The sequence below is a fragment of the Esox lucius genome, chromosome 15 (genome assembly GCF_011004845.1).
Source record: "Esox lucius isolate fEsoLuc1 chromosome 15, fEsoLuc1.pri, whole genome shotgun sequence".
Classification (NCBI taxonomy): domain Eukaryota; kingdom Metazoa; phylum Chordata; class Actinopteri; order Esociformes; family Esocidae; genus Esox; species Esox lucius.
Window position 1 is genome coordinate 3,114,950 of NC_047583.1, and position 13,893 is coordinate 3,128,842.

General features: G+C 44.0%; 1 protein-coding gene across 1 annotated transcript; it reads left to right on the forward strand.

Annotated features, from left to right (window-relative positions):
- Positions 1-1,472: 1,472 nt before the first annotated feature.
- ythdf2 (YTH N(6)-methyladenosine RNA binding protein 2) lies at positions 1,473-11,835 on the forward strand. The gene is made up of 6 exons (XM_010879570.5): positions 1,473-1,693; positions 1,917-1,941; positions 3,307-3,386; positions 4,411-6,045; positions 8,020-8,088; positions 10,830-11,835. The coding sequence occupies exons 1-6, from the start codon at positions 1,667-1,669 to the stop codon at positions 10,851-10,853; spliced, it is 1,860 nt and encodes a 619-aa protein (XP_010877872.1). The 5' UTR covers positions 1,473-1,666; the 3' UTR covers positions 10,854-11,835.
- The last annotated feature ends 2,058 nt before the right edge of the window (positions 11,836-13,893 follow it).

A 13,893-nucleotide genomic window follows, 5' to 3' on the forward strand; every position in this document is an offset into this window, starting at 1 on the left:
ACGAAGAGGTAACATAATCCTAAAGTCACGTCCATGCATAAGGGATGGACCGACAGACGAGCACAAACAAACACACACTTTTTGGAACAGGAGCACGTTCATTTTAAATATAAGGCCCACCTGTCGGAGTGGCCTCATGACCTAAAGCTCACTCCTCACTCGAGTGGGGGTTGGGAGCAGAGGAGGTGAGGCTGGGGTTATTCCTGGCCCCGTGCCCTGGACGTCTTATGTGCAAATCACATGCCGTCTGACTCCAACCCCTGAAAAATTATCAACCGGGGTTTGGCACCCCACACACAATCGATGATGTCACCCCCTAAGCAGCGATTGTGATAAGGAGAAATTAATGTGGCGAAGATAAACTGACCTTACAGCAAGATGGTAAGCCAAGGAAAAGATACAGTAGACATGGAATGTGTTAATATCAGATATGGAAAGTACTACATCTGAACATTTTTCAGCAGCCATTTACTTTTTAATACCTTGATTTACTTAACAAAATAATACCTTTATTTACTTCACAAAATAATACCTATATTTACTTCAAACATTGTCTAAAAATGTACATATTATATAATGCCATCTGTTGTGTAAATATGTCTAAGCATTGGCTTGGTATCCAAAATGATATACTGACCCCTTTTACATTCTTTAAGGTCAAAATTCTAACATGAAGACGAGAAAGACAGACACTATTGTCTGTCACCGAAAACAGAGGTGTTGTACTGAGTGGCAGGTGTGTAGAGGTGACATTGTTGTAGCAAGAAAGAGAGCGCTGAGGGTGGGCAGAGTTGAGGAACCAAGGTCCTCATTAACATGAAGTACTTGGATATGAAAATTGTAAGCTGACATGAAACAAACCACAATTACTGTTGAATCGGAGTCACTAATAAGGCATATCTGCTACTTTGCTTGTGCATATAAATCTGTGTGGTAAAACATCCACGGGTCTGTCATAAGATCTGGCACAACAGAGGCAATCACTGCTGGTCTTGTTCTGTCCGTTGAGACACCGAGGCCATCTTGTGGCCCTAAAGGATATTTCAACTGGAATCCTGATGGATATTAAGACTAGGGACACACTGGAATTCTTAATTCATTCTTACCTACCTCCTACTCTACAATGAAAAGAAATGCAATATTCCTCAAAATGGTCGGAATATCTATAGCCACGACTACAGGCCCTTAAAAGAAAAAAGTGTTTCTTGAACTGGAACAGATTTATACACAGACGAATGAATGTCTATACATAAAGAAAAATATCTAAAGGAAAAACAAATGTATGGGCAAACTTCACGCCGACATTCATTATTGTGCAAGCCTATTTGTTGTTTGTATGTAGGCCTAATCAAGATTTATCAATCTTGTATTATTATTAAATATCTCGTATATGCCATATTAAGCCTATCTGCGTCATATAGTTCCTCCATACCGTTGAGGGGCGCATGTTCCGTATAAATAAATGCAATCGACAAACCCGGCCGCTCAGCCATGTTGAGAAGTCGCTCAGCGCTGAGAGCGAAGGAACTGCAGCCCGCCATTGTGTAAATTCTAAGCTCTGTAGAGAGACAGGGGCACACGGCTAACTCTCAAATATACATTTACAACACCCTGCCGCTTAATAAAAAAAAAATAAATTAAATACAAAGGCTTCAGGGATAAAGACATGTCAGCCAGCAGCCTTCTTGAACAGGTAAAGAGAGTCACTTTCTGAATATTTAAGAGGCCAAATTTTCATTGAGACGTAGCTAGCCAAGATAGCTTGTTCCAGAGACAGTGACTCTCTATAGCTAGCTAGTGCAGTAGGCCTGGCCACCTGCAAAAGGACTGACTGGTGAATATAAATTTCTTCATTTATTTTCCCTTCCTCTTTTCTCATAAATCAAACCTTCATGAATCACTTGGACCCAATCCAGAGACCGAAAGGCCAAGGAAACAAAGGTAAGTTATCGTAAAAACATGAGTAGTTTGCATGCTCTGTATGCGGATCTTTTCCGTGTGGGATTGTAGATTCGGAAACCCTGCTCTGCGTGCGCGGATGTGATGATAGCTAGCCAGGTAGCAGGCCAATTTTACCAAAGCGCCCATTTTGCTTCTGTAACTAGTTGATTGGATATATAAACACATTTCTTTTAAATTCGACTACTTACTCGATCTTCTATTTAAATTTGTTCTACAGTTGGTGTCATTTATTAGAATCATTTTTTTATTTTTTATTCAGCGGACAGGCTTGTTGACTAGCTCGCACTAGCTAGCTTAACATGAGCTTCCTCAGCTAACTGCATTATCTGGCTAACGTTAACATAGCAGGCAGTTGGTTGAACGACTGGCTGGCGAACAGTTTCCAATTAGTACTTTTGCGACTAATGTTCTTATATCAAATTGGGATTGATAAGTTCACCATGTTACGCTGAATAATCAGTTTTTTTCTTGTTTTTATTGTAAACCAGCTAACTAGCTTGTTAGCTTGTTGGCTGGCTAACCTCGCGATTTAAAGGATTCTTCGCGCTCGTGAACACGCATGAATTGCCTGCCAATGACACGTCTTCCAGCATGCTTTTTCCCACCATACATAGAAGAAAGATAATCTAACATTTAGTAGTGTTTTATATGAAGTCACATTTTCTTTGTCAATGTTTGAGCCAACTTTGTTGCTAGGCCGGCCTGTTTTCCAGTTTGGCAATTAATTTCCAGTCTGCTCATGTCATGACGAACTGACAAACGCCTGACATGTTAACGTTATGTCATGACCCAAATCACTGATTAAATACTAATATATTACGTTTACGCCTGCAAAGATTGTATCCAGAATATTAATATTTTGCCTACAAGCACTTCGTAACTTTATGCCTTTCATGTTTGTCTTTGGTTGTCAAGATGTATGGAACCGATTCATTGTGATAAACTGACCGTTTCCGCATTTAGCGATTATGCTGCAGTTAGGCTAGGGTTGACAGATAATATCAAGCTAGTAACTATTAACCGCAGAACCCAATACAACTCTTACTATAAAGTTGCCTATTGCAAAATGTAAAAGTTACTCTTAGGAGAACTGTTACCAGTGCAGTTAAGTTTAGGGCTATGTTAAACATAATTGAGATTATTTATCTTGTAAAATGAAGGATTAGCCCATTGTGGCAACTGAAACAAGGGTGGACCTATTCCTAACGACTGGTTTTTAGGTTGCAATATGCCACTAGACCAGGCCAGCAAGAAAGATGACTGTATTCAAGACCTCTTCTATGAGACCAACTGCTAAAAACCCAGATATTCAAGCCTGTGACCTTTGCAACTCCTCTTTTACAGTCCAAAACGGAGCTGTGACCCAAAAGGATACTTTGAATGATGATGAGTTTGAGCCTTACCTGAACACTCAGGCCAGACAGGTGAGTTCAATAAGCTTGACTAGGTCCCTACTGTACGCTGTTTAAACATTTTCTTGTTCTGTGTTCACATGGGCAACCCGATTTTTAGATCCTCATTTATCTTTTTACCACTCTGATATGAAAACGATCTGCTGTGAGAAGACCTGTTGAGAGCAAATCATGTGAAGGGCAAATTTTTGCTGCCTGTGAACACTCCTTCCATCTGCCTTGTCATACTTGTTTGCTTAAGTCTGTGTTAATTGGCTTGTCCATGTCATTTTGTAGTAACGCTGACTTTGCTGTAACTTCCATCAGACAGTTAGCTTGCTCTGACTGATTTGTCTCACCTGGCTGAATGCACTGGCTGTAAATCACCCTGGGTTTTTCTTGGTGCCCCGGAACTCAAGTCTAATTGGTCAGATACTCTTAAGTTCTTGTTCAGTTTGCGTGAAGAGTAGATTGGTGCCCTTCTGTCTTTGAAAATGGATAGCATGTCCACTCCCACAGGATTTTTTTTTTTTAGAAAATGTTGAACAAATTTGGGATTTGTCCAAAGCACTAGAACTAATGATCAGCATGCCAGCTGACTCATAGTTGGGATATTATCTTCCACGGATACGCTTGCGATTCATTTGCAGGACAGTCTTCAGTTTATTTGTCTAATAATGTTTAGTGCAGTCTTCTCTCCTAGTTGACCACAAAGTCCTAATTTCTTTCCTAGAGTTCACTGGTAATTAAACTGGTCTTGGCCTTGTTGTGGTGGCTTTAGTGGGCGATTCGTCGAAGCCCCGCAGAAAAGTGGGACACAGTGGATATAATGGAGCCTGTATTCCTTTAGTCAAAGGAATGCTGCGTCCTTTTGTTGACAAGTGACGCTACCATTTCTCCCCGTCAAAGCAGTTTTTTTCCCGGCATGAAATTGGATGCGGCCGTGACATCGACGTAGGTCCCGGGGGGGCGTGACGGCCTTCGGATTGAAGCCTTTTGTGATTATGGAAACAGCAGGCTAACTGGTGTGTTGTTCTTTTCCCCCATCTCTCCGCAGAGCAATGCCTACACGGCCATGTCAGACTCATACATGCCCAGTTACTACAGCCCTTCCATAGGATTCTCCTACTCCCTGAACGAGGCGGCCTGGTCCACAGGTGGTGACCCGCCCATGCCTTACCTGGCCTCGTACGGACAGCTGAGCAACGGGGAGCACCACTTCCTGCCCGACGCCATGTTCGGCCAGCCTGGCCCGTTGGGCAGCAACCCTTTCCTGGGGCAGCACGGTTTCAACTTCTTCCCCAGCGGCATTGACTTCTCCGCCTGGAGCAACAGCAGCTCACAGGGACAGTCCACGCAGAGCTCCGGCTACAGCAGCAGCTACGCTTACGCGCCCAGCTCCCTTGGGGGCGCCATGATCGATGGACAGTCACCCTTTGCCCAGAATGAGCCGCTCAACAAGGCCCCTGGCATGAACAGCCTGGACCAGGGTATGTCGGGTCTTAAGATTGGAGCTGGGGACATGGGTGCCCCAAAGGTGGTGGGCTCCGGCCTCCCGGGGGGGACCCTGAATCATGCCCACAGCCAGGTGTCTGGGGGAGCTCCCAGCATGCCACTGGCTCCTGTTTCCATGGCTCCCGCTAAGCCAGCCTCCTGGGCGGACATTGCCAGCAAGCCGGCCAAGCCGCAGCCCAAGCTGAAAACCAAGGGGGGTGTGGCAGGGACCAACCTGCCACCGCCGCCCATCAAACACAACATGGACATTGGCACTTGGGACAACAAGGGGACCATGCCCAAAGCGTCCACCCCCCAGCAAGCACCTCTTCCCAGCAACGGGCAGCCGACCAATCAGGCATCTCCTCATCCGGGCGCCACGGCCGGAGGGACCCCGCACCTGCCCCTTAGCAACGGACAGTTGGTGGCGCCATCGGCCCAAATGGGGCAGCATCAGACCCCCCCCAACGGGCAGCTGCAGTTCTCCCAGGGCCCGCCGCTGGCCTCCCAACCCTCTCAGCCCACCCGCTGGGTCCCCCCGCGGAACCGAACCAACGGCTTCGGGGACGCAGGCGGGGGGCCCGGGCAGTCGCCCCCGAACTCTGGTGTGGGAGGGGTGCCGGTGCCCTCGGACCCCCACCCCGTGCTGGAGAAGCTGCGCCTCGTCAACAACTACAACCCCAAGGACTTTGACTGGAACCCCAAGCAGGGCCGCGTGTTCATCATCAAGAGCTACTCGGAGGATGACATCCACCGCTCCATCAAATACAACATCTGGTGCAGCACGGAGCACGGCAACAAGCGCCTGGACGCCGCTTACCGCTCGCTGGGGGCCAAGGGGCCCCTCTACCTGCTCTTCAGCGTCAACGGCAGCGGCCACTTCTGTGGCGTGGCGGAGATGCGCTCGCCCGTGGACTACAACACGTGCGCCGGCGTGTGGTCGCAGGACAAGTGGAAGGGGCGCTTCGACGTCCGCTGGATCTTCGTCAAGGACGTTCCCAACAGCCAGCTTCGCCATATCCGCCTGGAGAACAACGAGAACAAGCCGGTAACCAACTCCCGGGACACGCAGGAGGTGCCCCTGGACAAGGCACGGCAGGTGCTGAAGATCATCGCCGGTTACAAGCACACCACCTCCATCTTTGACGACTTCTCCCACTACGAGAAGCGGCAGGAGGAGGAGGAGTGTGTGAAAAAGGTAACGGCCTCTCCGCCCGCCTGGGAACATGAATAGGCCTTCACCTTGGGTTGTGTGTTTGGGTATAACCTGGGGGGGGGTGGGGTGGGGGGGGGGGGGGGAGGAGACGCGTGCAAAGCACACAATCAAAATGTTGATAATCAGTCACTATGTATGCTCCTCTTACAATGTAAGTTCTTCTTACGATGTGCCATTCCTGTGTAGAACGGAGGTATGCCAGAGACAAGTGCAGTCATCTTCTATTTTATTTTTTATTTTTTGGGGGGTTGTTAGCATCAATGCCGGCTGTGATGTTGCGCATGGGTCTTGCAAATCTTGTCAATTGCAAATGCTGACTTTACTGTTGTTGATCAGTGGTGACCACATGAGATGTATGTATTTCCCCTTCAGTATCTAATCCGCGCAATGTCACATTTCCGTTTTTGTCTCTGTGGAAATGTATTATTTTTAGTTGTAAGAATTTGAATTTACAGTTGAAAATGATGCACTCACTGGTTATTTGATCATTATTTTTGTATTGTCTTAAATAAATGCCCTAGTTCCCATAGGCCACAACTGCATGCAGCCGTATTCATATGCAAGGGAAGTGGTTTTTGTGAGAACCAGGTAAACAAGATACAAGACCAACAGTACCTTGTGACCGCCAAATTGATTTTTGTGGGTCTTTTCTGACTCACTGAAATATTTATAATGCTTAGTCTTGGCACCTTGTTGTCCACAACAACACCCTCCTTTTACAAAGACTTCAGAGTCTCTGGTAGAATGCATGTTCATATTGGTCTGTACTGCCCTTGACGCGTGTTGATCTTTTTGTGTTTTCAGGAAATAAATACTTGCTAATGATAATTGTTTAAAGTTCAACACAACATGTTTAAAAAATGTCATTGCAAGGATGCATTTAGCAGAAGTTGCCCATGTGGGCTGACAAGAAAACCGGGATCTCCAACTAGACCTGTTTTTTTTTTGCTTTTGTTCTACATGGTAATGAATTGCACCCACCTGGTGTTGAAGGTCTGGATTAGTCCCCTAATAGAGGGACATAAAAACAATTAAAAAAAGATTTCATAATGAAAAACATTAGGTGGACTTTGTTTCTAGGTCCAGGTATGATTTTTAAGGAGCCAGTTCGCTAGTTTTGTGTCTAGCTTTAATTGAGAATATCCTAATACAGATTGTTTGACTAAAGTATCTTCACTGTAGGTCCACAGTTCACTGGTATATTGGGCAGTGCTGCTTTAAATTAAATTCAGGTCTGTTCGTGCAAGTGTGTCACAGATGTGATTTCTTAAACGATGCTTCCTAAGCAGTATCTGATGAGAATTTTCAAGTAGGAGTGTTGAAGCTTTTATTTTTCTCTCTTATCACTGACCTCACATTGCATGACTAAAGCTTTCTGTGAAAAATTGTCTGCAATATTTACTACTACAAGGATACTGCATATTGGGTATTTCCTGGAAGATGTTGACCAACAAATGTTAGCACAGAAATATATTCAAGAATCCATATTTCCAGGCTGTCAAAGGTTACCTAAAGGTGCTGTTTTATTGCTGAATTAAAAGCATTTATGCCAGGAGCCCTATTTTGTTTATTTTTGTAATTGGTCTTGACCAATGACATCCGCTCTGAAAAGTATATTTGGTGAAAAGATCTGTTATGTGGTCAAGAGAATTTGGGAGTGGCGGAGTTTGTCCGCCTGCATCAAAGCCAATGTAGCGGTGAGAGGTGGGTCCATTCGAGACAAAAAGTGGACATACTGAGAATCATTACCTGTGATTTCTGCCATTAGATTTACCAGTTAAACCGAGTACTAATGTTCCGGCCACTAATGTTTAATTACTGATTCCTCTGTATCCACTTTGTGGTCACAGTAGCAACATTTTAAAGAAAATGTGATGGCGCGCGAGTCCCAAGGATTAAACGTTTTACATCTTTCATGGTTCTTCCAAACTAAAGCCTGCTGTTTTGTGTCACCAGGTGGAGGTGCAAGGCAGTGAGCCGTACCCAAGTAATCCGAACCCGAGCAGGAGTCATTACAGACTTCAGGTAACACGACCTAGCCAGACCCCATTCTTTCTTCTCTTTTTATAGCTTGATCTTAGTATGCATCTACGCTCTGTTAAGTGTGCTCTGTAGATGGGCGGTCTTTCCCTTCATACATAGCCCAGAACCTTTGCTGCATTCTAGAATATGCAGTTGATTTTACATGGGTTTCTGGTGTTTGGGAACACAATGTTAACTCTGTAGAAAGTCCCCTACCATATATTACTCAACTTTGGCTTTGTTAGTATTTTCACAACATGTGCTAGTGGGTAACCCTTGCAAAAGCTTTAAATTCGAGTCTAGTGTCTAAAACGCCTGTCTTACAGATTCAAAGGACATGTTTCAGTTAGGCTAGAGATCTTTCTTCCAGTTGATTGAAATTTAGATATTTTTAGGCTTTCTACTGTTCAGAAATTAAGTGAGTACTACCAGAACATTACTCTCTCTTGGCAGTGTTTCCTTCAACTACGCTCTTCAAAAACTATGTAGGGAGCATGTAATCATCACAGTATAACACCAAGTCAAACTGCAGAAATATCAATCTGTCCAGTTAGGAACCATAAGCGATTGTGAATCAATGTGACCGGTTTTGGTGCAAATTAAAGTGACAACAGGTGCAATGGAGAGGCAACAGCAAGACAACCCCCAAAAAGGGAATGGTTTTGCAGGTGGTGGACACAGACAACTGCTCTCTTTTTTTCCTTCCTGACTGATTCTTCTCAAGTTTTGAATTTTGCTGGTGTCCTTTGTCACTACTGGTAGCATGAGGTGGTACCTGCAGCCCATTCAGGTTGCACAGGTAGTCCAGCTCCTCCAGGATGGCACATCCATACATGCCGTCGCAAGAAGGTTTGTTGTGTCCCCCAGTCCTTTCTCAAGAGCATGGAGGAGATGCCAGGAGACAGGCCTTTACACAAGGAGAGCTGGACAGGGCCTTAGAAGGGCATCAACCCAGCAGCAAGACTGGTATCTGCTTTGTGTGAGGAGGATCAGGAGGAGCACTACCAGAGCCCTACCAAATGACCTCCAGCAGGCTACTGGTGTAAATGTTTCTGACCAAACTGTCAGAAACAAACACCATGAGGGTGGAATGAGGGCCCGACATCCTCTAGTGGGACCTGGTGCTCACAGCACTGTGCAGCTCGAATTGGCGTTCGCCAGAGAACACTAGAATTGGCAGGTCTGCCATTGGAGCCCCGTTCTCTTCACAGATGAGAGCAGGTTCACACTGAGCACATGTGACAGACGTGACGCCGTGGTGAACTTTATGCTGCCTGCAACATCATCCAGCATGACCGGTTTGGCGGTGGGTCAGTGATGGTCTGGGGAGGCATATCCTTGGAGGGTCCACGTGCTAGCCAATGGTACCCTGACTGCTGTTACGTGCTGGGATGAAATTGTCAGACCCATCGTCAGATCTTATGCTGGTGCAGTGGGCCCTGGGTTCCTCCTGGTGCAGGACAATGCCTGGCTTCATGTGCCCAGAGTTTGTATGCAGTTCCTGGATGACAAATTCATTGATGGTATTTACTGGACCTCATGTTCCCCAGACCTGAATCCAGTTGAGAACCTCTGGGACGTTATGTATCGGTGTGTCCGACACCGCCAAACAGCGCCTTAGACTGTCCAGGAGCTCCCTGATGCCCTGATCCAGGTCTGGGAGGAGATCCCCCAGGACACCATCCGCAGGCTCATCAGGAGCATAACCCAGACATTGTCGGGAGTGCAAACAGGCACATGGGGGCCGTACACACTACTGAGTCACATTGAGTTGTTTGTACAACCTGTGATTTCAACCGTTTACTTTGATTTTCAGTGTGAATTTGAATCCAGCCCTCAATCGGTTGATTTTTGGTTTTCATTGACCGTTGTTACGTAATTTTGTTCTCAACTAATTACACAATGTACAGTAAAGATTTTGATGTTAAATATATTTCATTCATCAAGCCCTGATGTGTGATTTAAGTGTTCCCTTACTTTCTTGAGCAGTGTAATTTGCACTTGCTGTCATTGCAATAAGGCCACAATCTAGAATGATCCATCACAAAATGAGTAGGGGAGGAAAAACAAATGGCACATGCATCCTATCAAAGATAGGGCTAAAATCTATATTGTAGATTTCTGATTTAAAATAAAAATTTGATGGCAGATTTTGGTTGCAGCAATGGTGCTGCTGTTTATGGTATTTTTTAAGAGGATATTTATCACTTCACAATACTAAGAGTATTATAGATATTTATTTTTTTGGTGCAAGTTAGTTTGCTGGGTAAAAGGTGTTCCTAAATTTAAAGTTGGAACGGGTGAAGAAGCCTGCACCGAAATAGCCTGATTGAGGTGTGTATTTACAGATTTTGCCAGTGTGCTGTGAATCATGTCAGAGCATCGATGGGTAAAACATTTTAATTTATAACCTATAAACGGACAGTTTTAGTTGACAATCTAGCATTTTATATTTGTAATTTTATTTTTTGATAATGTAATTTAGTTTAAATTATTCATCTCTATCTGCCGAGGCATACCTCTCAATGGGAGTTTTTGGACGGGTCGGCAGGGAAATATCCTTGGCTTGTTGCACCATTAGTGACCGCAGACGTGGAGAAAAGAGATCCAACGTAGAGAATAAACAGCCATAGGCAGCAGAGTGTTGATGTGTCCACTGGGCATGACTCAAAAAATCTATGAAATGTGTTTTCATGTGAATTCCTAAACAACTTTTCTTAATAATTTTTTTTTACCTCCCGCAGGAGCGCCAAGGACGGGTCAAGTAACAGTCACTGCTTTGGGCAAGAGACTACAATGCCCCCCTGCCCTTTTCCCTTCCACCCCCATCACATTCAGATCTTTGAAGAAATTCTAAATGGGGGTGGGAAATTAACCAAGGACAAAAAAAAAAACTAAATGAAGACTTTCTTGATTTCTTTTGACTTTAAAAGACTTACTTCGAACTTGTAGTAAAAGAAAAAGAAACAATTATTCATAGGACTACAACTTAAATGCATAGCATCCTTAGGTGAATCTGTTTTTTGCCCGCCCCCATTCCACTACGTATTTTCTTTTTTTTTTTTTTTGTCAAATGCTTTCTTTTTTCAAACAGTCATGTTTTTACAGTCTGAGAGCAAGTCTGTAATTCTTGTCACGCAAAATGCTAGTGGAAATTTTTAGTGTTGGCTACTATTGGTGCCCGGAAGTCAAGGCATGGGCCGCTTGTCTCTTTTCTTTGTTAAACCCCCCCCCCCCCTTCTGTGGGAGAATAAATCATCCAATCAGGGCGCAGAGAGGGTCTCCTCAGTGGATATTCATCGTCGTGGCTACAGTCATCGCTCCCTTTCCAAGAAGTGTGTCTCCTATGCTTCCATCTTCTGTTATAAAAAGAGAACTCAACCGAATGTTCGAGATGACCTTGTGTTTATTTCTTCTGTTGGGCAGCGAGTGTGTGTCTGCGTGCGTGTGTGGTGAGAGCCGAAAGCGGAACTAATTGTTACGTTTAACCTTGGTCATTGTATAATTTTGGTGTACATCTGTACAAAACGGGCCCCTGTTTGCCGTCTTCGGAACGTATACTTAACGTCTTTCTTGGAACGGGTTTATTAATGTTGCCATTGGCTGCTTTCCTCCCGCCATTTTTGTTTTCTCCTACTACTACTACTACTACCACCGTTTTCTTAAAGACGGTGTCGACGCGAGTGGCCTTGCCCCCACTCTTTCTATTAATCAGTTCGAAGTAATAAATGTGGTATACTCAGCAAGAAACCATGTGTATTCCCCTTGATTGACTGTAAACACTAGTCGGGACGTGTGCTTCCATTTTCTTTTATGACGGTTGATTGAATGTTTAAGTACATAATACTAACCAACACGACACACACACCTATCCGACCCCCCCCCCCCCCCCCCCCCCCCCGCACCAATAACTAGTTTTGTCTCCATCCACCATGCCCACTCCTTCCCCGTACCGTCTCTCGAACTGTTCAACCACCACTGATAATTTTCGCCTGATTTTAGCGTTTAGATGACCTGTTTTGTGAGGTCATCTAAACGCTCATGGGCTGTAAAAGTAGACCGGCTTGTGCGCCAGCTCCATACAATTCCCAGTTTTAGCCGTCATGTTTAAACAATGTTTTGCCCGCCTGGGTGTCACGTGACTGAAAACCATGAATACCACCATCCTTGCAGAAAGTCAGTGTTGGTGGATAATAATAATAAGGCCTCTTAAAAAAAAAAAAGATATACTAGCTTCTCTCTGGCATAATGAAGATGCTTCGCATGTCGAGCTTGCTATTTTTCTTGTATCTAGGTAACGGGGGCTATGTTAATGAGTATGTTAATCTGACTTTGGACCAGTGTAATATTTCCAAAGCCGGTGATTTGTTTTTCTTCCCCCACGCTTGTTGTGATCTTTCTTTGTGCTGGACTCTGCTACGTAAACTGGTACCGCTTAGGCCTCCTGACATTTTACTGTTGAATCTCAGGGGAGGGTGCTGGCTTTGGAATCAAGTCACTGCTTGAAGTGTTTCTGCTTGAAGTGAGATTTGGGTTTGGTAATTGGAGTGAGTCTAACGGTGGTGTCTTGCCGATTAATACATGAATTTGGCCAATCTTGTGAGAAACATTTTCCAAAAATGTTGGATTTAATTTAGGTGCACAAATACATTTCTCATGTCAATTTTCGGTGTCTAATCACAAGTTACGACTCTTGAATTTAAAGACCTGTATTTTATAGCATAATTACTGCAGGCTTACTGTGAAAGTGCGTTTCCAGAATCCTTGATTCATAAACCCTTAACATCCTGAAATGTCATGCAATTCTGTATGATTTTTAGGTTACTAAGAAACTTAAAATGCTGTTTTATTATCACACATCTGAAATAAAATGATAGAACACTAACTGCGGCATATAAGGTAGGCTACATCCTGCGCCAATTCGAGTGGAAAATGATTGTACATTAGTTGGGTTAGGAAGTTAGTCAAGGTAGGTTCTAGTACCACTGACTCATCCTAACTTTGTTCTGCAATTGTGCTTTTTTTTTTTTTTTTTATGTTGAAGTCCTTTTAGCTATTGCCTGCTGTTTATTGACAGACAACTGAAGAATCGGAGTTCATGTCGGTCCAATTAGTAAGTAAAGTAAACGAATGATGAATGAACACTGAACTAATGTCTCCAGGGTTATTGTAACCAAATATTCTAACTGAGATTTCATGAAAACAAAAGCTGCGCAAGTTATTGCAGGTGTCTGCAGGTGTCAGTCCCCCTTGGGCAGGTTTCGTCAAACATCATGATTGGAAAGATTCACCCCCCCCCCCCTAAAAAATGACATTGGAAGCCATGTTAAAAAATAAATGTTTAATTAATTGGCTTTTATAATTAGAATGTTCAAATCATTGAATGACTCCAGAAATTATGTTGGATTCTTTCTGTGGATTTTTCGAGGGGACTTAACATAATTCAGAAATATGTTGTAGGAAAACGCAAATGCTGGAGAATATACTTTGTGAACTCAATTATAGGGGGGCTTGGGTTTTCATTGAAAATGGAGCAGTGGTTATCAACTGAACAGTTCCTGGTGGGGGAACTCAATGACTCTGGTCGCTTGACTGTTAGTTTCTATTGTTGAAATTATAACCATATTAACTTCTACATAAGTAAGCTTTTTTTTAATGCAGGTGACGTCATTTTTCCTTAGCCCGCTACCTGGCGAAAAAATGTGTTTAACAATGAATTGATAGCAAAGAACAAATTAAAGCGGCCCATGCCTTGTAAGTAGAGGCCAGAAAGATTTTACACATGCATTCGTTGACATAAGAGACTTG